The 21,429-nt window shown below is 44.2% G+C and overlaps 1 protein-coding gene across 7 annotated transcripts in view; it reads left to right on the top strand.

Moving 5' to 3' along the window:
• Window positions 1-223: 223 nt before the first annotated feature.
• The window catches only part of LOC118656017 (general transcription factor II-I repeat domain-containing protein 2), a 43,387-nt gene continuing 22,181 nt past the window's right edge, over window positions 224-21,429 (top strand). Inside the window, exons 1-9 of one of the 7 annotated variants that reach the window (XM_036308675.1) lie at window positions 491-789; window positions 6,870-6,973; window positions 7,172-7,245; window positions 8,438-8,576; window positions 16,269-16,388; window positions 18,143-18,326; window positions 18,658-18,686; window positions 20,328-20,382; window positions 20,915-20,958. In XM_036308675.1, coding sequence (XP_036164568.1) covers window positions 7,225-7,245; window positions 8,438-8,576; window positions 16,269-16,388; window positions 18,143-18,326; window positions 18,658-18,686; window positions 20,328-20,382; window positions 20,915-20,958 — 592 coding nt within the window. In that variant the 5' untranslated portion in view covers window positions 491-789; window positions 6,870-6,973; window positions 7,172-7,224. Of the gene's footprint in view, window positions 381-482; window positions 790-6,869; window positions 6,974-7,171; window positions 7,246-8,437; window positions 8,577-16,268; window positions 16,389-18,142; window positions 18,327-18,657; window positions 18,687-19,435; window positions 19,519-20,327; window positions 20,383-20,914; window positions 20,959-21,429 lie in introns of those variants that run through there. The other 6 variants (XM_036308674.1, XM_036308677.1, XM_036308676.1 and 3 more) reach the window with 6 other exon arrangements.

The following is a 21,429-nucleotide window of genomic DNA, read 5'->3' as shown; positions in this document are numbered from 1 at the left end:
CACCGTCAACCGATGGACAGCTCCTGATGAGCCGGCGATGTCACTGACCACATGGGAAGGTCAGGGACACGCTGTTACAGTTCACAGCAAACAACTGGATGGCTTTAGGGCAGACTCACCCCCTCCAAAACGACACATTGCAATCAGGCTCAAGTATTAAATTACAGCCAGAAAGTACCGGTCCCGTTTGGGTTGGGGGCGGTTTCTAGGGCTGAGACCAGACCTGTGCCGGCCACTCACTCACAGGCTGGGGATGGTGAGCAAGTCTGGCCTCCGGCTGGACAGGACCGCGCGCCTCCAACCAGGCTGGGGACCGTCTGGCCGGCCGGCCATATAAGGCCCACAGAATCATGCGGTCCGGCCCTGCCAAGGCATTAGGGGTGAGTTAATTAAACGTTTGACCAAATATAGCAGGCTAAGTTGATAATTTTGTATGTCAAGGGAACGATGTTATAAATATCCAAAAGGCCCCTGGCAGAAGGAGGGTTCCCCACCCCTGCCGGAACTAGGAGCGTGCAGCAGAACTGGATTCGGCGGCACCGGAAACGGCAACTCCCACTTGGGGCTCTGCAGACGGAGTTGAGGCTGCCTTCCAGGAAGCCAAAAAAAAAAAAGGGAGAAAGAGAAAAAGGAGGGATAGCGGGGAACAGGCCCGCGCCCGCCGCCCACGCGCCGCGCCCCCACGTCTTCGCCTTCCCGGCTGCTGCCCTCGGCCTCTGGCCGCTCCCTGGTGGCCCAGCCCTCGGACGCCGCGGCCCGCCGGCCACTGCCCGCCGCTGGGGACCTCAGGTGCGTACCCCGCCTCCGCCGCCATTAAGAGCGGGTGCTTTCCTTGGAACTTTCTGCTCCCCCGGGCCCGCCGAAGGGGAGGCTTAGGGAGGCCGCCCGCCCAGGTGCCTGGAGGGAAGCGCCCCTTCGCCGCCGGCCCAGCGGGCCCCGAACCGCGCAGCTGGCGGGCAGGGCCCCAGGGGTGGGGGTGGGGCGAGGAAGCTCGGCCGCGGGGGTGACGGTCGCACGCACCGAACGCGCCTCCTTCTCCCTTCCGATTGGCCAGGCGGAGCGGTGGGGGCGGATGCTGCAAGCCCTGGGCTCTCGGGGGCCCGGGGTGCGTGAGGCCCCGCCCCGTTTGACGTACGCGGGCCTCTCGCGCTGTGGGCAGACGTGCCTGATTGGTTAGGTTAGGGGGCGGGCTTCCCCTGTTGCCTAGTAACTGCCGGGTTCCATGGAGTCCGGCGCCACCGCCGCTCGCCTTGCGAGTGGCCCGCGGCGTGGGTTTGTCGGGGGTGTGGCCAGTTGGGCTGTCTCCAGCGGCCTGCTGGCCGGAGAACCCGGAGGCCCGAAGAAGAGCCTATGGCCCACGTGTAGTTTAGAGACAAAGGGGGGAAAAGACCCCCAAGGCTGTATTTTCCGCCCTTCAAACCCAACCTTTGCTGTTTACTGAGGTACCCCAATGAAATTCACCCTTTAAAAGTGCATGATTCATTTGGTTTTTAGTTTATTCACGGAAGTTTTGTAACCATCACCACTAATTCCAGAACATTTTGATCACCCAAAAAGGAACCCGGATTCCATTAGACCAGCGGTTCTCAACCTGTGGGTCGCGACCCCTTGGGGGGTGTCCAACGACCCTTTCACAGGGGTTGCCTAAGACCATCGGAAAACACATATATAATTACATGTTGTTTTTGTGATTAATCATATGCTTTAATTATGTTCAATTTGTAACAATGAAAATACATCCTGCATTTCAGATATTTACAGTACGATTCATAACAGTAGCAAAATTACAGTTATGAAGTAGCAATGAAAATAATTTTATGGTTGGGGGTCACCACAACATGAGGAACTGTATTAAAGGGTCGCGGCATTAGGAAGGTTGAGAACCACTGCATTAGACAGTCATTTCCCATTTCCCACCCCAACCCCTGGCAACCGCTAATGTGCTTTCTGTCTCTATTGCTCTGACTCTTCTGCACATTTCCTGTAGATGGGCTAAGGAGCCATTTGGGTCTGGTTTCTTCCATTCTCTTTTATGACTGAATAATTATTGTATGGGTATACCGCATTTCTGTCAATTTATGGCAATTCGGGTTGTTTCCATTTTTTTGGCTATTGTGGATAAATGCTATGAGCATTCCTGTACACTTTTTTTGTGTGCATATGTTTTCAACTCTTGGGTATATACTAAGGAATGAAATTTCTGGGCCAAGCTCTGTGTTTTAATTTCATGCTGGTAATTTGAAGTAAACAGATGTCTAGGTATAAGATTGGATATTGCTCAAAGCTGCAACTGAAGAATTCAACAGCCTTTTCTCCCTCTTTCCTTCCACTTAGAGAGGAAGGCTGGATCAGTGGGACTGGCCACCTGGACGTTAGTGGACGCAGGGCTTGGTGCCAGCTGCAGCAGGTGTCAATCTGCAGTGGCGATTTGGAGTGGGTCACTGTTCTTCCTGCCTGCCTGCTGTCCAGCCTCTGATGTTTGCTGCCCACAGCTCCGAGTTTTTGCCCACACCTTCAGCCTGGAGCGTTTCTTTCCTTATTCTCAGGCCACAGGGCTCAGGTGCTCCCCACCCCACCCCAGTTGTTGATTCTGTGTTCCCACATGCCCTGGACCATTTCAAGGATGTCTGGCTTTTCATTTTGCCTTTATTACCTGCTACTCTGCCATGTCGGTCTGCCTCACTTGAGAGTGCAGGAGGCGGATTTTTCCACCTTTGTTTCCTCCCTGCCCTTCCTGACACTGTGTTGGTTTCACACAGCAGGTGCTCAATACATTTTTGGTTGGTGGCTGTTTCTAAATTTTTTATTAATTATTTGGTGAGGCTAAAGTTCTTGACTGTTTGTTAATCATTTAGATCTTATTGAAAATACATGTTATTTCTATTTCTCTTCCATACTCCTTGAATGCCAGAATATTTTATTGTCTTGAAATTTGTTGTTATTAGTTTAAAAAATTTTTCCAGTTTTATTGAGATATAATTGACATATAACATTGTATTCGTTTTAGGTGTACACCATAGTGTGTGTGTGTGTGTGTGTGTGTGTGTATACACACACACACACACACACACACACACACACATACTAGAGGCCAGGCTCATGGATGGCAAGTGCAACAGTGGTGGTGGGAGCCTCTCCCGCCTCCGCAGCATTTGGACATCCCCGAAGGGCTCTTGGACTGCAAGAAGGTGCAGGCCTGGCTGAGGGACACCGTCCCCCCCCCCCCCCCCCCCCGCAAGTGCACACATTTCATGCACTGGGCCTCTAGTAATTCAATACAGTAAATTCAATAATAAAAATAAGCAAACAACCCAGTTTTTAAATGGACAAAAATTTGAGCAGGCATCTCACCAAAGATGATATATGGATGGCAGATAAGCACATGTAAAGATGCCCAGCATCATTAGTCATTATGAAAATGCAAATTTAGCCCTGGCAATTTTGCTCAGTAGTTAGAGCGCTGGCCCATGGACCGAAGGATCTTGGGCTTGATTCCCAGCCAAGGGCACCTACCTCAGTTGCAGGTTCCCCAGCCCAATCAATGTGTTTTTCTCACGTGGATGTTTCCCTCTCTCCTCCTCCTCCTCCCTCTCTCCACTCTCTTTAGAAATCAATGGAAAAAATATCCTCAGGTGAGAATTTAAAGAAAAAAAAAATGCAAATTTAAACCACAAAGGATTTCACTACCAACATATTAGAATGGCTAAAGCAGCCGTGGGCAAACTAGGGCCTGCCGGATCCGGCCAGTTTGAAATGAATAAAACTATTGAAAAAAAAGACCATACCCTTTTATGTAATGATGTTTACTTTGAATTTATATTAGTTCACACAAACACTCCATCCATGCTTTTGTTCCGGCCCTCCGGTCCAGTTTAAGAACCCACTGTGGCCCTGAGTCAAAAAGTTTGCCCATCCCTGGGCTAAAGGTTTTTTTTTTCTCACCTGACAATATTGTTCGTTGACAAAGGTGTGAGCACCTGGAGTTCTCATGCATTAGTGATAGGAACACTAATGGTACAGTCACTTTGGAAAACAGTTTGGTACTTCCTTATAAAGCTAAAAATATACTTAAGCTATGTCCCAGCAATCCCACTTTTAGGTATTTACACAAGAGAAGTGAAAATTTAGGTTTAATCCAACCAGCATGACTCAGCCATTGAGCATCCACCTATGAACCAGGAGGTCACGGTTCAATTCCAGCTAGGTCCCAGGCCCAGGTTGTGGGCTCGTGGGGTATGCAGGAGGCAGCCGATCAATGAGTTTCTCTCATCATTGATGTTTCTATCTCTCCCTTTCCCTTCCTCTTTGAAGTCAATAAAAATATTTTGTTTTAAAGAACACTTAGGTTGACACAAAAGCCTACCTGTAAGTGGTTGTAGGGGCTTTATTCATAATCATAAAAACAAACTGTGAATAACCCAGAAGTTCTTTAAGAGGCAAAAAGGTAAATTGTATATCCCTACAACAGTGTACTTAGTGAAAAGAAAAAAAACTGATACAGTGAACAGCACAGCGTGGGATTCCATTTATATGACATTCTGGGATACCAAAAACTACCGGACAGAAACAGATCCGTTATGGCCGGAGGCTGGGATGCAGGTATGAATCGGCTACAAAGAGGCCTGGAGGAGTTTTGGGGGTGATGCAGCTGCCTTTGCTATACCTTGATTTTAGCAGTGGCTACAGATGTTATATTTGTTAAAACATAAAACTATGCACTAAAAAGGTGAAGTTACTCTATGTAAATTATACCTTAATCTTAAAAAGTTTTTATGACATGAGCAGGTATTTCACCTCTAATAATCAAAGAAATGAAATGTAATTTTAATGAGAGTCTAAGTTTACATCAGTTGAAAGAATTTTTATAGTAAAACCTTGTTCCTTTACTTTAAAGGAAAGAGTAAATGGTCTGTTTGACCATTTTTCCTCTTTTTTTTTTTTTTAAATATATTTTATTGATTTTTTACAGAGAGGAAGGGAGAGAGATAGAGAGTTAGAAACATTGATGAGAGAGAAACATCGATCAGCTGCCTCCAGCACATCTCCTACTGGGGATCGGAATCGAACCTGGGACCTTTCAGTCCGTAGGCCGATGCTCTATCCACTGAGCCAATCCGGTTTCGGCGACCATTTTTCCTCTTGCTAAATAAAATATGCAGACATAAACAATGATTGACTGAGCTCAGACATGAGCGTCCCAAGCTTTTTGGTCAGCTTCATGGAGAGACCTCTGAGCTTGGAGGTTGTTTTAAGGACACACAACGTCATGACCTCATGTTGTTTTTTTGATTTCACAAACCACCCACATGGGAACATTTTATAACGCGTCCTCCAGGCACCGGAGCGTGAACCGGCTTCTTCCCTTTCTGAGTGCTTGCATGGGAATAATTGGAGCATTAAACTGGATTATGGGAAAAGCACTGGCACCAAGTAGTATGTGTTCTCTGAGTGTTAATTTCTTTTTTCTCCATCCAACCTCTCTTTGATTTCATTTCATTTTTAAAAATAGCTTTATTTACCCCTAGCCAGTTTGGATAGTGGATAGAGCACAGTGGGTCCTGAGGACTGCAGGGTCTCGGGTTTGATTTTGGTCAAGGGCATGCACCTTGGTTGCAGGCTCGATCCCCAGGGCCGAGTGCAAGAGACAACCAATCAATGTGTCTCTCTCATGTAGCTCTCTCTCTCTCTCTCTCTCTCTCTCTCTCTCTCTCTCTCTCTCTCACCCCTTCCCTTCCACTCTCTCTAAAAATCAATGGAAAAATATCCTCGGGTGAGCATTAACAACAACGACAACAACAACAAAGCTTTATTTAGATAAAATTCACATATCACACAATTCACCCATTTAAAGCAATTCAGTGGTTTTTAGTGTATCATCACCACAGTCAATTTTGGAACATTTTCATCACCTCAGAAAGAAACCCTGTAGCTCCCCCTCTCCTCAGCCCGACGCCACACTGATCTTTGTCTCCGAGATTTCCCTATTCTGGACATTTCATATGGATGACTCATAAAATATGTGGTTCCCTTGATTTTAAATTGAGGGAGCTCAGGAATGGCCAGAGGTGAAGGTGGTGGATTTAGTGTATCCTTCACAGAAGAGGAGGCTGGGCGCAGCCCACTGGGGTCAGGGAGCTGGTGAATGGTCTGGGAAACCACAGCCTGCCTCTCTTGGCTGCCAGCTCTGTGGGGACCAGTGCCTCATGCCTCCTGCTGCATAAGCTTACATCACCGGCCTGGGCTGCTTTATTTACCCTTTGCTTACAGATGTAATTAGCCAACTATGGCAGGGGCATGACAAGTATTTATATAACACATGCTTTATTTAACAAAAGCTTTCTATGGTGTTGGAGAAACTTTTTCAAAGAAGCGTTGTAATGCTAACTTGATACAGAGTGTGGCAAAATTTGCAGTGAGCTTTTATGCAGGAGAAGTCCTAGCAGGAAAGGAAAGGGGATTTTCTCTTCCTGTCTTTAGTGTACAAAACCACTTATCTCCTTCTTCTGTGTATGTGAGACAGGATGTGGTGTCTGCCCTGCCATGCTGAAATATGACAAAACATCGCTGGATCGGTAGGGTTCATTTCCTTCCCTCCTCATCTAGGAAATGGTGAACATGCTTCTTTCTCTAGTATAAAACCTGAATTTACTTTATGAGAGGTGGTGTCTAGGTTTCGTGGGAAATACACTACATGAAAGTTAGCATTATTATACAGAGGTCTTGGTAGATCACTTATTGTGTTAAGTATCAATTTCTTCAACTCTACAGGAAGGTTTGAAGCAGGTCATGTGGAGGACCCCCACAGCTCTAAATGTGAGCAGGACACTGTGGATTTCTACCACTTATTTCTTTCTCCTTCTCTTGTACAGGGATCATGGCCCAAGTAGCAGTGTCTTCCCTGCCCATGGAAAATGAGGCCTCCTCAGAGAGCAGGATGGAGGTGACGTTCCTCATGTCTGCTCTGGAGTCCTTGGTGAGATGGTCTGCAGTTCCATCAAACATTCTGTGGTTGGATCACTGTAGAAATAACAGAACCGGGGAATACTTCATTTTTAATATTCAAATTCAGTTTTACGTCCTATCTATATAAGCATACCCTTCTTCATAGAGGATAATGGGCTTGTCATAGTTTGTTTTTCTTACATGATGGATATAATGATATAAATTTAAGCTTTCCAGATCTGACATTTTAATGAAGGCACCTGTGTTACCTTGTTCGAGAATATGTCTTGTCTGAATTCAAAGGTAAATTAATGCGCCACTTGCATGCATCTGTTTACATCCATTGGCAATAAGGGTCAGGCTAACAGCTCATGCCTCCTGGTATGATGCTCTGAGAAGGAGCAGAACCACTTCTGTGGTGTTCCCACTAAACCCCGAATCTAATGAAGAAACATCAGGTTAAGGGACAGTCTACAGATTGGACTTATATGTAAATGTCAGTGTCATGAAAGAAAGAAAAATCTGTTCCAGGTGGAAGGAGACTGAAGAGACAGGACAGCAAATAAAAAGTGTGACCCTGGATTGGATTTTTGATCAGAAAAAAATAGATATTTACTTATTTTTATATAATGAAGATTATTGGGTCAATTGCCAAAATACCAAATATTCACATACACACACACACCTTGACCTGTCATGTTCAGACTATAGAAAATCAAATATAAAGAGAAATTTTGAAAGCAGTCTATGATAACCTGAATAATGGCTGCCCAGAGACATTCATGTCCTCACTCCTGAGCCTGTGAATGTTCCTTGAACTGGAAAAGTGATTAAGTGAAATGTGATTAACCCTCTTGAGATGAGGAGATGATCCTAGATTTTCTGGTGGTAAATAAAACTGTTTCTTAAAAAAACTTGGAATAAGTTCTTTTGTCTTTTTTTAATTTTTATTGATTTCAGAGGGAAAGAGAGAGGGAGAAAGAGATAGAAACATCATTGATGAGAGAGAATCATTGATAGGCTGCCTCTTGTACCCCCCATACTGGGCGTGTGCCCTGACGGGAATCAAACCGTGACCTACTGGTTCATAGGCCTACACTCAGCCACTGAGCGACACTGGCTGGATGGAATAAATTTTAAAAGAAAGCATCAGGATCTATGTGAAGAGAACTAGAAATATCTTAACCAAGAACTGATCACATTCCTTCATTTGACAAATATTCAGGGAGTGCCTCCAGTATCTAGGCCATTTTCCAGGCACTGGAGCTGTAAGATTTGAGAGGACAGAAGAGGTCCCCTTCGCATAAATCTCATATTCTATTTGGGGAGATGGACAATAAGCAAATTCTTTGCATGTGTGAGGCCTAAGAGGTCTGCTTAAGAAAGTACAAAACTAGGTACAACATTTTTTAGAATGAGAAAAATCACCCAGAAGAAACCAAAACTAATTTATCAAGCAAATACCATAAACACCACTTCATTCCTTGTATTTCAGTGCAAAGAACTGGCCAAGTCCAGGGTGGAAGTGGCCTGCATCGCAATGTATGAAGCAGAAGTGTTTGTCGTTGGAACTGAGAAAGGACGAGCTTTTGCCAGTGCCAGAATGGACTTGCAGATGGATTTTGCAAAATACTGTAGGTGTTAATAATTTTATCCTTTGTATTCATAAACTGTAAAATATTTGCAGGCAAGTCTTGTGTCATGTTTTCTTCTAAGACATCATAAGCATTATTCTAAAAACGTTTCTGACCATCTCCTTTGACTTGGCAAACCAGTGCCAAGCCACACTGGCGCGTACAAGAAACATAGTGTATTTTGTGCTGGGTCCTCAGTGGGATGCTGGTTTTGTGGACTAAATTTGAAGTATATAAAGTAAGTTGTCTCTGATTACTAAAATAAACCCACATTTAAAAAAAAATGCTCTTATTTTACTCCTTCCCGAAGAGAAGGGTAGAACTCCTTCGGGGCTTGTTGGGTATTATTTTTGGTTAATAACCATTTTACTCCATTTCCCCATTTTTTACTATGTTACTTTCAAGCCTTCAATATGCAAATATGTGCTGCGAGTGCCCGGGGGCATTTATGAGCATGTGTGGTCATATTCAAGGGAAATTATACTCCAAGGCAGTGATTTCAACCTTTTTCATCTCATGGCACACATAAGCTAATTACTAAAATGTTGCGGCATGTCAGAAAATGTATTTTGCTGATCTGACAAGAGAAATAGGTATAATTTTGATTCATTTACACCAGATGACTATTGTTGTGTTGGCTGTTGTCATATTTTTATTTGACAATCTAAGGGAAAAGAAATCAATTATTACATGTTTTAAAAAACATTGCAGCACACCAGTTGAAAATTGCTGCTCTAAGGTGTTATCTTTACCACTATAAGTCATCTATTAAGTATTGAGTTAGCAATTTTGTATTTCCTGGAATCAAGAAAGGAAAGTTTAATCAAAGGTTAGATATAGATATGTAGATATAGATATATAGATATGTAGATGTCTTTAAGAATTAGCAGAGGATATATATATCTATATATATATTATCTTGATGTGTGTGTGTGTGTGTGTGTGTGTGTATAAAATCTTGATTTGATAGATATACATTTGTTTTGTAATAAAATTATATATATAATATTTTTTTGAGGAGGATGCCTATACAGCATCGATTGCTTTTGGTCAGACTGAAGGAGCCCCTAAGTGCAGTGTTTCCTGAGGGAAGCAGCTGGGGGAGGTCTGGGGGAACACAGAATAGGACTAAAGTTGGAGGGGACCTTAGAGATGCACAGTGAGATGAAAGGAGAGAGTAAGCTCCCTGGGAGCCGTCCCTCAGAAGCCAGAAAGGCAGGACATGTTATCAAGGGGCTCCGGGCCTGGGGAAGAGACTTGATGCCCACTCGGACATTAAGAAACAGGCTCACCGAAACCGGTTTGGCTCAGTGGAGAGAGCATTGGCCTGCAGACTGAAAGGTCCCAGGTTCGATTCCGGTCAAGGGCATGTACTTTGGTTGCGGGCACATCCCCAGTAGGGAGTGTGCAGGAGGCAGCTGATCGATGTTTCTCTCTCATCGATGTTTCTAACTCTCTATCCCTCTCCCTTACTCTCTGTAAAAAATCAATAAAATATATTTAAAAAAAAAAAAAAAGAAAGAAACAGGCTGGGGTGGGACTTGTCCACCAGGAGAATTTCATATATATGTGAGATGGATTCCAATTGACTTCTAAAACCAAAATTTAGGGTCTCTACTATCAAGAAGATAGATTAAAAAATGAAGCAGTGAGTATGGTATGTGATTGATGAACAAGAAGGGTAGTCTCAGTTCATGTCAGCTGGCAATTGGATTTCTAATTGTTGAAATTTAATTACAGCATTTTTTAAAATTTCACAATTGCATGCTAATTTTTCAGATACAGGGCTATTCATGTTTTCTATTTCCTCTTGTACCCATTTTGCTAAACTTTATTTTTAATGACTTTATTTCATCTAAGTTGTCAAATTTCTCATTAAATTTTTTATAATATTTGCTTTGTAATTTTAATCTATGTATTGATGTCTCTATTTTAGTTTCAGATATTGGTAATTTGTGTTTTTTTCTCTTTTTCTTGATAATCTTGAAAGGAATTCATCTATTTTACTTATCTTTCTAAGGAACCAACTTTTGGCTTTTGATTTTCTCTATTTGTCTTTTTTCTTTGTCAATTACTTTTGCTCTTATCTTTATTATTTCCTTACTTATAATTTTTTTGGCTTTACTTGATTTTCTACCTTTTTTGTTTGGTTGCCTAAGTCATTGACTTTTTAAAAAAATATTCATTTAAAATTATAATTTTCCCTTTAGATTCTGCTTTAGCTGTATTCCAAAGACTTTGAATATTGTGCTTTTACTATCATTTAGTTAAAAATATTTTCTAATAACCCTAGTAAATGATTTTGACCCATATTTTCTTAGGAGCATGTGCCTTAATTTCTTAATATTTGGGGATTTTTTGTTTGTTTATTTGTTTTTGTTTCTAATTACATTTTATTATGTTCTAAAAATCTACTCAATGTGATTTTAATCTTTTTTAATTTATCAAGACCTAATTTATATCTTAGCACATCATTTAAGCCATTCCTGGCTACCACTTGCAGTGCCATTACCTTTTGCATCTCTTTTGGTTATCATTTGCATGTAATATCTTTTTCCATCCTTTCATGTTCAGTCTATATATGTCTTTAAATCTAAAGTGAGTCTTGAAGATAGCATAATATCCCATTGTTCTTTATCCTTTCTTCACTTTTTTTTCATTTTTTTTCTTTTTGCTCCTCTAACTCGATGACTTCAAAGACTTGTTTTTGAGTTTGTTTATTCTTCTGCCTGATCAAGTAGGCTGTTGAACACCTCTAATTAATTTTTCAGTTCAATTATTGTATTTTTCAGCTTCATAATTTCCGTTTGGTTCTTTTTATAGTTTCCATATTTGTCAGTATTCTCATTTTGTTCATGTATCATTTAGTTGTCTGTATGTATTCTCTTTCAGCTCATTGAGCATCTTTGTGTTATGACATCATGACAGTTATTTTGAATTCCTTGTCAGGCAGTCCAGAGATCTGCATTTCTTTAGGATTGTTCTGGATTTTTATTTTGTTCCTTTGATTGGGCCTGTTTCTGTGTATGCCTTGTAATTTCTTTTCTTGAATTTGGGCATTTGAAAAAACAACCACACCTCCCAGGCTTTGCATACTGGCTCTGTGCAGGGGAAGACCTTCACTGATAATACTGCGGGCTGTTCTCGGACCTCCCTAACCTTTTTAAGTATCTTTCTCCCCCTGGTGTCTGCCAACAGAACTGCAGCTCTAACATGCTGACGCGCTTTCAGCAGCTACCAAACCGTAGTGCAGATCCCATCAGTGCTTGGAGCGAGACAAGACAGAAACCTCTTCCTCCTGCAGCCCCCAGACAAGCCAGAATGTTGGCCACAGGGTCCACTCTTTTGTTTCCATCCCAAAGGAGGAGCCCCAGCATGGGGGTTTCCTCCCAGTTGCTCTGCAACTATGCGGTGCCAAGCACAAGTAGACACACCAAATGCCAGGAATTTTCCTACCCCTGGAATCCCTTCTTGGTTTTACAATGGGTTAGACCAGCGGTTCTCAACCTGTGGGTCGCGACCCCTTTGGGGGTCCAATGACCCTTTCACAGGGGTCGCCTAAGACCATCGGAAAACACATATGTAATTACATATTGTTTTTGTGATTAATCACTATGCTTTAATTATGTTCAATTTGTAACAATGAAAATACATCCTGCATATCAGATATTTACATGACAATTCATAACAGTAGCAACATTACAGTTATGAAGTAGCAATGAAAATAATTTTATGGTTGGGGGTCACCACAACATGAGGAACTGTATTAAAGGGTCGCGGCATTAGGAAGGTTGAGAACCACTGGCTTAGGTGCTGTGGCTTCTCAGCTGTTCGGTGGAGTTCTCACAGAGATGTTCTGGTCTGTATTTTGTTAATTTGCTGTTGCTTCTTCGTCTGCCATATTGCCAACATCACTCTCCTGCTTTTGTTTTTGAAGAATGCATTTACTTGGTATGGAATTCTAGATTGACAGTTTTTTCTTTCAGCCCTTTAAAAGTTTTATTTATTGCCTTCAGGCTTCCATTGTTTTAGATACAAAGTCAGGTTAGAATCCTAACTTTTGTTCTTCTGAAGGTAATGTGTTGTTTCCCTTGGGTTGTTTAATCTGTGGTTTTCGGCAATTTGTCCATGATATGTCTATTTGTGGTTACCATCAATTATGGACATTTTGGCCATTGTCTCTTCAAATATTTATTCTGATCCATGTCTTCCTCATTCACACATGTAGAAGAAAATTTGATGTCCCGCAGGTCAGTAAGGCTCCGTTCCCTTTTTTTTTCTTTTTTCTTTTCAAGCTTTAGATTGAATTGTTTCTATTACCTTTTTTGAGGACATTGATTCTTTCTTCAACGGTGTGTTGTTAAGTCCATCCTGTGAAAAGTTCATCTCCAATCATTTTTTACTTCTAGAATTCTATTTCCTCCTCTCTCTCTTTCTTTTTAGTTGGCATTTTCATTTCTCTTTAGGGATTCCCCATATACTCACCCATTTTTTCAGCTCCCCTGAAAATTCTTAAATATATTTATAGCAGTTATTTTAAGTCCTTATCTGATCATTTCAACATCTGGGTTTAGGGGTCCTGCTTCTATTTTTTTCTTTCTCTTCATCATGGATCACATTTTCCTGCTTGTTCATATTTCTACTAATTTCTTATTTTATACTGGGTATTGTGTATGATATGTTATAAAAGTCTGCTAGTCTTGCTCTCTTTTTTCGGAAGGCAGTGAAATTACTGGCAGGTCACCTTGACCGTGTGGGGAGCCAGTGTACATTTAGCTCCGTGTCCTACGGCAGTGATGGCGAACCTATGACAGCGTGTCAGAGGTGACACGCGAACTCATTTCTTTGGTTGATTTTTCTTTGTTAAATGGCATTTAAATATATAAAATAAATATCAAAAATATAAATCTTTGTTTTACTATGGTTGCAAAGATCAAATATTTCTATATGTGACACGGCACCAAAGTTAAGTTAGGGTTTTTCAAAATGCTGACACGCCGAGCTCAAAAAGGTTCGCCATCACTGTCCTACGGCATCATTCTCAGTCTTGGAGTGTGGCCCTTACTCCTGGGGTGTACCCATTAGTTTCACAAGGTGTTTATCAAGCTTCTCTAACTTAGCAGAACTTGAATTCTAAACTCTGTCTTTCTAGCACCACACAGCTGTTTAAATCTCTGCTCAGCCCTTTAGCTTGTTGCTTTTTCCTTAAAGTCTCACCCTATGCTGACACAGTTGGGCCAATCAAGAATTCGAGGGAAATTTCTATGAAGACATTGGGTCCCCCACCTCTGTGACTCACTCTGTTCCAGGATTTCCCCATCAGTTTCTGGCCACGGTGGCAGCCCTGACATGTGACATAGATTTGAGTAGCCAGCTCAGCGAGAATCTCCATCTGTGTAAGCTTCCCTTTCTTCAAAGTCTCTGCCTGGTTTGGGTTGTGCTTCAGTGCCTTCAGATACTTGGTTTTAGTATTTGTTCCTGAGCCTATCACTGTGACTAGCAAGTACACACTTCTCTGCCATTACTGGAACTGGAACATTGGGTGTGATTCTTGAATAGGTGATGTTTGTTTCTTTAGAAGTTGTCATGGAAGTGAGGAAAAATTACCGTGGAATAGCAAAAAAGCAACAACACATTTACCTCCCCTCTGAAATTAGCAACCAACTCCCTATGGTATAAGTGTTCATTCACTAATTGAGTACTCAAAACAACAGAAATTTAGACTCAACCTATATTTGCGCTATAGGTGCTTAATAGGAAACAATACAGAGTAAACCAGGAATTGGCAAACCTTTTCTTTAATGGGGCAGAGAGGACATAGGCTAGTCTCTGTGGGGTATTACAGTCTGTTGCAGCCACTCTGCTTGCTATTGTGGTGGGAAAGCAAAACTGGGTAATAGGCAAAGGACTGAGCATGGCCAAGAAAGCCTTGGTTACAGACCCTGAAATTTGAACTTCAAATTTCATATGATTTTTATGTGTCATGAATGATTCTCTGCTTTCAAACTCTCTTAACCATTTCAAAATATAAAACCGTTTTTAGCTCACAGGTCGCGCAGAGGCAGGCAGGCAGTGTGCGGGACCTGGCCCATTGTCTCCTGGCCTCCGGAGTGAAGTCCGCAGGAAGTATTCTCACTTCTCTGCCACTCTGTTCCCTCTTCACCTGTGAGCCAGAACTGTTTCAGTGACCAAACACACATAGGTTTTCAACTGCTTCCTGCTTTGGGCCTCGTTGGCTGGTTCTAACATGTAAATGTGCATAAGCATTGCTTTGCAGAGTTGTATACACAGAACTCTATACTCTGAACCTAATGGATGACTGAGGGTGTTCAGGTATAATTTTGCCCGGCCACAGTTCTTGCTTTACATTCGACCTTAGGACATGACTCCATTGTATGGGCCTCTCTAGCTCAAGACATCGCTGTGTGACAGCTGTCAGGTTATTGCTCTCGGAGTCTGTCCTTCTCTGCCCTGCCCGGAGCTGGAGCTGGGCCCTGTAAGCATCGTCCTTGGGCAGCTGGACGGGGAGAAGAGATCAGGGCGCTGCCCTGGGGAAGGAGCATCTCTTCCTGATACCGCAGGGTTCCCGCCTGCTGGGCCTGCGGCCCCTGGCGACCAGCAGCAGTTGGGATTCCCAGTAGCTCCCCTGCCGCACTCAGCGTCCAGTCAGCTCCGTCGGCACCCCTGCTGGCTTCCCAGCAAGTCTCACAGAAGTCTTAGAAAGTTCCAGAAGGAGGCTTCCCAGTGAATCAGCGGCACACCTCTCCACTCCCCCCCGCCCCAGGCAGTTTCCTGGGGAGGCCCTCCAGTGCCCCAGAGAGTGGCTTCCCAGCTAGTTCTGTTGGCATCCCCCGCAGGTGGTTTCGGAGTTCCACCAGCATCCCGGAGGGCAGCTTCTTTGCAACACCCAGCGAGCCTTGCAGGCCCCTGGGGGCAACTGGCCCATGGTTTCAGCACCTCCAGAGGGTGGGTCCCTGCTGGCTGGCTCCAGCTTGCTGCACCCCAGGCCACTTCCCACTCTCGGACAGGCCATGGCTGCATCCGCCCCAGAGCTCTGCATCTCTCTTCCTGATCCACAGGGTCCCTGGGGGACCCTCTTCCCGATGGGCTCCTTCCTCAGCAGCGGTAGGGCTGCTCCCACGCCAAGCTGCTGTGTGTTGAGTTCTCATTACCCCTTAGTAGTCAACCCCTTGTTGCTAGTTAATGAATCTTACTACACTTCCCCGTTCAAATTAACGTGCAGTTTCTGTCTCCTGACTAGCCCTGATTAAAACCACCGGTTTCAAAACTTTTGGAATAGCAGCTGTAGGGGGCCGGTTGCGGGGAGGATAGGGACCTAGCTGGTCCTGAACGTGTGCAGTGGTGAGGGTCATCCTACACAATGACTGATAGCGAATATAACTATAACAAACACCGAGTCTGCTTGAAAATAATTTCCTTTGATCTACTATTTCCTTGTGTGATGAATCACTTATAATTCTTTAGCAATAAATTCATTTAAAAAATGCTCATCGTGTTATATTATCCTGATCATCCTAAGTAGCTTATTCTTATTTTTATTTAAATAAACAAAGATCTTGTTTTATGTCTATTACTCTTTTCCCTTTCCTTTCCTTATGCCAGAAGCATAGAGATTAAGGACGTGCACGGCACACATGCTGGGTACTGACTGTGCCGATGACTCGTTCACAGGCGCTGCAGAAGGCCTGCCTGAGACCAAACCCCTGAGCCCTGGGAAAGGGATGCAGCTCAACTCGGGAGAAACGGAAATACTCAGGAAAGCAGTGGAGGACTACTTCTGCTTGTGTTATGGTAAAGTGCATTCATGTGAAGCATTCATTCTCCGAATAGTTCACTGTGGAGTGTTAGGTCATCTTATGGTGTGATTATTTAGATGGTTTCTAACATCTGAACATCCACATTCTGATCAAACGAAGAGCCGTCCTTAATTAAGGACCAGCTCAGGTTTTCTTACAGAAGACAACTTGGTTTCTTCTGGTCCATTGAAACCTCTGGATTGATCAGACTTCAGTGTTGGCTCCCATTTGGGGGGCCCCAGATGCCCCCCACTCCTTGGCCAACCCAGTTATTAAAGGTTTTTATTGTTGCTTTGGTCACCAGCCTCTCCCTAACCCTAACCCTAACCCTAACCCTAACCCTAACCCTAACCTACCCACATCTTTCCACATCTACACAGTGTCTTAAAAAGCTAGATAACGGGCCCAGCCGCTGCCGCTGCCGCGTGGGTCTGGTCCAGGGGCGGCGGGCGGGTGGCGGCCTGCGCCAGGCTCCCGCCATGGGCTGGGGAGTCAGTGCCCGAGGCCGCCAGCAGTGTGGTCAGGCTGTGCCTCATGGGGCCCGGCGGCCGGCCCACGTAGGCCCCACGACGACTCGGCCTTTCACAATTAATATTCAGAATTTAAAACAAAACAACAAAAACTTGGTTCCAGTTTTGGTACCACCATTGAAGTTAATTTCTGACTTTTTCTTTTCTTCTCCATTGTGAGAATTATATCTGGTTTATTAAAATCACAAGGTGGTTGTGAACATCACAAGAAGTACTCTGTATGAAGTGACTTTATAAAGTGACTAATAAATGTTTAAATAAAAAAATAAAAAAAAAAGCTAGATAACGAGCTCTGGCCAGCATGGCTCAGTGGATAGAGTGTCGGCCCCTGCACCAAAGGGTCTCAGGTTCAATTCCTGGTCAAGGGCACATACTTGGGTTGCAGGTTCAAGCTCCAGTCCCAGCCAGGGCTCATATGGGAGGCAACCATCAATGTGTCTCTCTCATATCGATGTTTCTCCCCCTTCTCTTCCTTTCTTCCACTCTCTCTAAAAATCAGTAGGAAAAATATCCTCGGGTGAGGATTAACAAACAAACAAACAAAAAAGCTAGCTAACCAAGTACTATACAGGTTTTATATACTTATTTGCGATATAAGCACCTTAGCATCTTAGGGCCTTGTTTATCATTCCTAGACAGCTGCACACATTTATTGACCTGCAGGTCCCTGTGAGCGCTTGACTTTGGGGACCCCCAGCACAAGGGATCCTGGAATCTCAGGCTCTACTTGTCTATGAGAAATGGGGCTCCAGCACCTCTGGGCTGGCGGGCCAGTGTAGAAAGATACACGGCCCCAATGGTGACATGAGGCCATGTTGACCTCGTAACTTCCACAGGCAAGTTGGCCTGACTTGTTTGGTGTGACACAGGGACAGCTACACTTTGAGTGGAGGCTCTATCCAGCAGCCTGCGTAACCACGTGTGCTCTCTCAGCCCTGGGTGTGCCAGACCGAGCACCCCAAATTGCACATCTTCTAAGAGAATGGAGATAAAGACCTATTCTTTTCTCTTTCTTTTATGAAGGTTTAAATATTATAAATATTTTATTTTGGCCCTTTGGTTGGTCATTTTTCTAATTTCCGATATAAAGAAATAGGGTACCGTCTGCTTCTAATGTATCTTCAAATGATGTCACACTTGTGCTTATTACACTAAATGAAATTGGCCGGTAGGGGTGGTACGCGCCTGCCATTTAAAACCATCTTGCCTCTTCTCCTAGGAAAAGCCTTAGGAACCATAGCAATGGTGCCTGTTCCGTATGAGAAGATGCTGCGAGATCAGTCGGCTGTGGGAGTTGAGGGGCTTCCAGAAGGTGTTGCCTTTCAGCACCCGGAGAACTATGATCTTGAAACTCTGAAGTGGATTTTGGAGAACAAAGCCGGGATTTCATTCACCATAAACAGGTGACAGGCTCTGTCCCCTCGCAGCAGTTAGTATACAGTGGGACCTTGACTTACGAGTGTCCCGACTAACGAGTTTTTTGAGATACCAGCTGTCTCTCCGCTGATTTTTTGCATTGAGTGGACAGAGTAATTTGAGTTAATGAGCTCCTTAACGAGCTGGTCTTGGAACGAATTAAACTCGTAAGTCAAGGCCCCGCTGTATTTGAAGATAAGCTGAGAGCTTCATTTCAGTCGGTTCATTATGTTCTATTACATTAGAAGTTATTGTTCGGCTGTTTAATCTGACTTTCTTGTGTGTTCACGTTGGGTAATAGTGTTGGTTTTCTTGCAGACCTTTCCTAGGCCCGGCAGGTCCCCAAGGTAAGTGACAGCTTCTCATACTTAGTGACTGCCCTTGGCTGCTAAACCAGCTCTGCTTTTCTAATTAAAATGCAAGTTCGGCACGATCTAAAGCTTGTTCGTTCTCACTGAGGAGGTGGCCTCTGACATGGCAGGGTGGGTGGTCATGGTGTGTGCAGGGTGTACAGCTCAGGGAGACACACCCCACCTAGAAAGTGGAGACACCAGCCTCCTCGCAGCTCACCTGCTGGGGAGTTTCTGCACCCAGATCTCAGACAGCAGTAGACCCCCGTTGTCCTGGTGCACAGCACTGTGAGGGGCGTGGGGTCCCCTCCTGGTCTTTGACCACAGCCACGGGCCAGGCACGGCTGGGTTCAGGAGTGGGTCTAGGATGTGTGATGGCTCCCATGCTCCTGAAACTCACAGTCTAGGAGGAGGCATGAGACTGTCCAGCAGGGAGCCGGGTGTGGCCTGTGCTCTCAGGATGGCGGGAGGAAATCCCTGAGAGCCCTGCAAAGGGGTGAGAATTGTGTGATTGGAAGGGCTTCATGGAGACGCGGGGGTCAAGCAGGGTGTCCACAGGCTGTTCCTCCAGGAAGCCCATGCCATGTGACCACACAGAAAGCAATGAGGAAGGGTGTCTGAGGCCGCATTTGGGAACCAAGAACCCCTTATAATCTCCTGAACTTGGGATTCTGAGGGGACCAAAAATATAATAATTTAGCAGAAGTGTTTAGAGATCAACTTATGCTTACTTCTTATTTTCTCAGATTATTATTCTGAATGTAATTGGAAACCATAGCTGTATATGAAAGATCAGATCTAAAGAGGATGTCATACTGAGACTGCATAGGTAGGGATGGCCCAGGGGGGCGTAGGGTGGGATACACAGTTCAGAAGGCACACCGCGAGGTGGTTCTTCTGAGCATAGGTGACTCACGGAGCAAAGTCTGTTCCTGGAACAGCGCGAGCTCCTGGACTCCTCAAAGGAGGGACTTGAAGGTGAGGGTGGCAGGTGACAGGAGATTGTTGTGCAGATGACTTGTATTTTCATTAGAGGCTATTTAGTGCTTACAGTGTGCCAGGCACTATTTTAAGCACTTTGCATGTATTCTCACCCAACCACCATTTTCAGATGAGGAAACTGAGGCACAGGGCAGTTTAGTAAGTTGCTGGAGGTCACCCAGCTGGTGAGCAGCAACAGGGGATCCACACCTGTGCTCCAGCTCCGGTCTGCTCCTCGGCCCCCATCCTGCCCGCACGAATGGCCCCAGAACATGGGGTCAGGTTTGAGATGGTCTCTTCCCTCCACTGACCTGGAGATGAGAGTTCTGTTCTCTCTGTATTGGCTTTCATTTTATATATGCCTTTTAAAAAATATATTTTTTATTGATTTCAGAGAGGAAGGAAGAGGGAGAGAGAGATGGAAACATCAATGATGAGAGTGAATCATTGATTGGCTCCCTCCTGCACTCCCCGACTGGGGATTGAACCCGCAACTGGGCATGTGCACTGGCCGGGAATCCAACTGTGACCTCCTGGTTCATAGGTGATGCTCAACCACTGAGCCACACCAGCCGGGCTCATTTTATATGTCTTTGAATGTTGTCATATTTCAAGATGCGGAAAGGGGCTAATGTGTGTCTTTTCACTCCTGCACAGGTGGGCCTGGGGTGGTAACAGATGCTGAGAGAGCAATGTCACTGTCAAGTGAAAGGTAAGGGATGAATAAAAAATACAACCCACATCTAACCCCAAAGTGATCCTTTTTAGACTGGAAAGCCTTCCTTATTTTATTTTCTGCTGACCCTTGAACAGCATGGGTTTGAACCACATGGCTCTTTTTATGCCGCTAGCGGGCCAGCACAGTTCAGACCGTGCTGTTAAGGGGCACCTGTGTTTTTAACCTGCAGCTGGGAATACGCGTATGTGGAGGGCCGACATATGTTATATTCAGATTTCAACTGTGTGGCAGGTCGGTGCTCCTAACCCCCAAGTGTTCAAGAGTCAGCTGTATATTCTTTATTCTGTAAGATGTTTGGGATTCTATCGCTACAGTCAGTTAACACATTTGATTTTGTAACAAACCATTAAGAATGTTAATGTTAAACTTGTGGCAGTTTTGCTCTCAGTTTGGCGTGGGAAGGGGCTTCGGCAGCATGGAGATGTGGGGGTTGTAGCTCAGGGGTCCAGACACCTGTGGGCAGTCCTCACCGCCCGTCTTGACCAGGGTTCCCTTCTCCTTTCAGTGGTGGCCCCATCCATGTGAAAATGGAACCCATGGAAGATTCCGGTATGTATACCGATGCTTTTAGAATCCAGTGCTTATCAGGTTATCATCTGACACCTTTCTTTTGTTTAGTTAAAAAAAAAACATATGGGAACTGCAGTGGGAAGGCCGGGGAGGGTAGGGGGGCAGAAGGGGGGGTAAGAGATCAACCAAAGGACTTATATGCATGCATATAAGCATAACCAATGGACATAAGACACTAGGGGGTAGGGGAGGCCAGGGGATTGTCAAGGGCGGGGGGAAAAAGGAGACATATGTAATACTCTTCGTAATACTTTAAGCAATTAAAAAAAAACAACAGCTGAAAAATAATAAATAAATAAAAGAGGAACTGAAAAAAAAACATATGGGACTCTGAGTAAACTAAGAATAGAGGGAAACTTACTTGGTTTGATTTTTTAAGATCTACAAAAAAAAAAAAAAATACAACTAACATTATACTCGATGGTGAGAAACTGGAATCTTTCCCCCTAA

The sequence above is a fragment of the Myotis myotis genome, unplaced genomic scaffold (assembly GCF_014108235.1).
Source record: "Myotis myotis isolate mMyoMyo1 unplaced genomic scaffold, mMyoMyo1.p scaffold_m19_p_5, whole genome shotgun sequence".
Taxonomy (NCBI): Eukaryota; Metazoa; Chordata; class Mammalia; order Chiroptera; family Vespertilionidae; genus Myotis; species Myotis myotis.
This window is presented reverse-complemented; position numbering and strand designations above follow the sequence as displayed.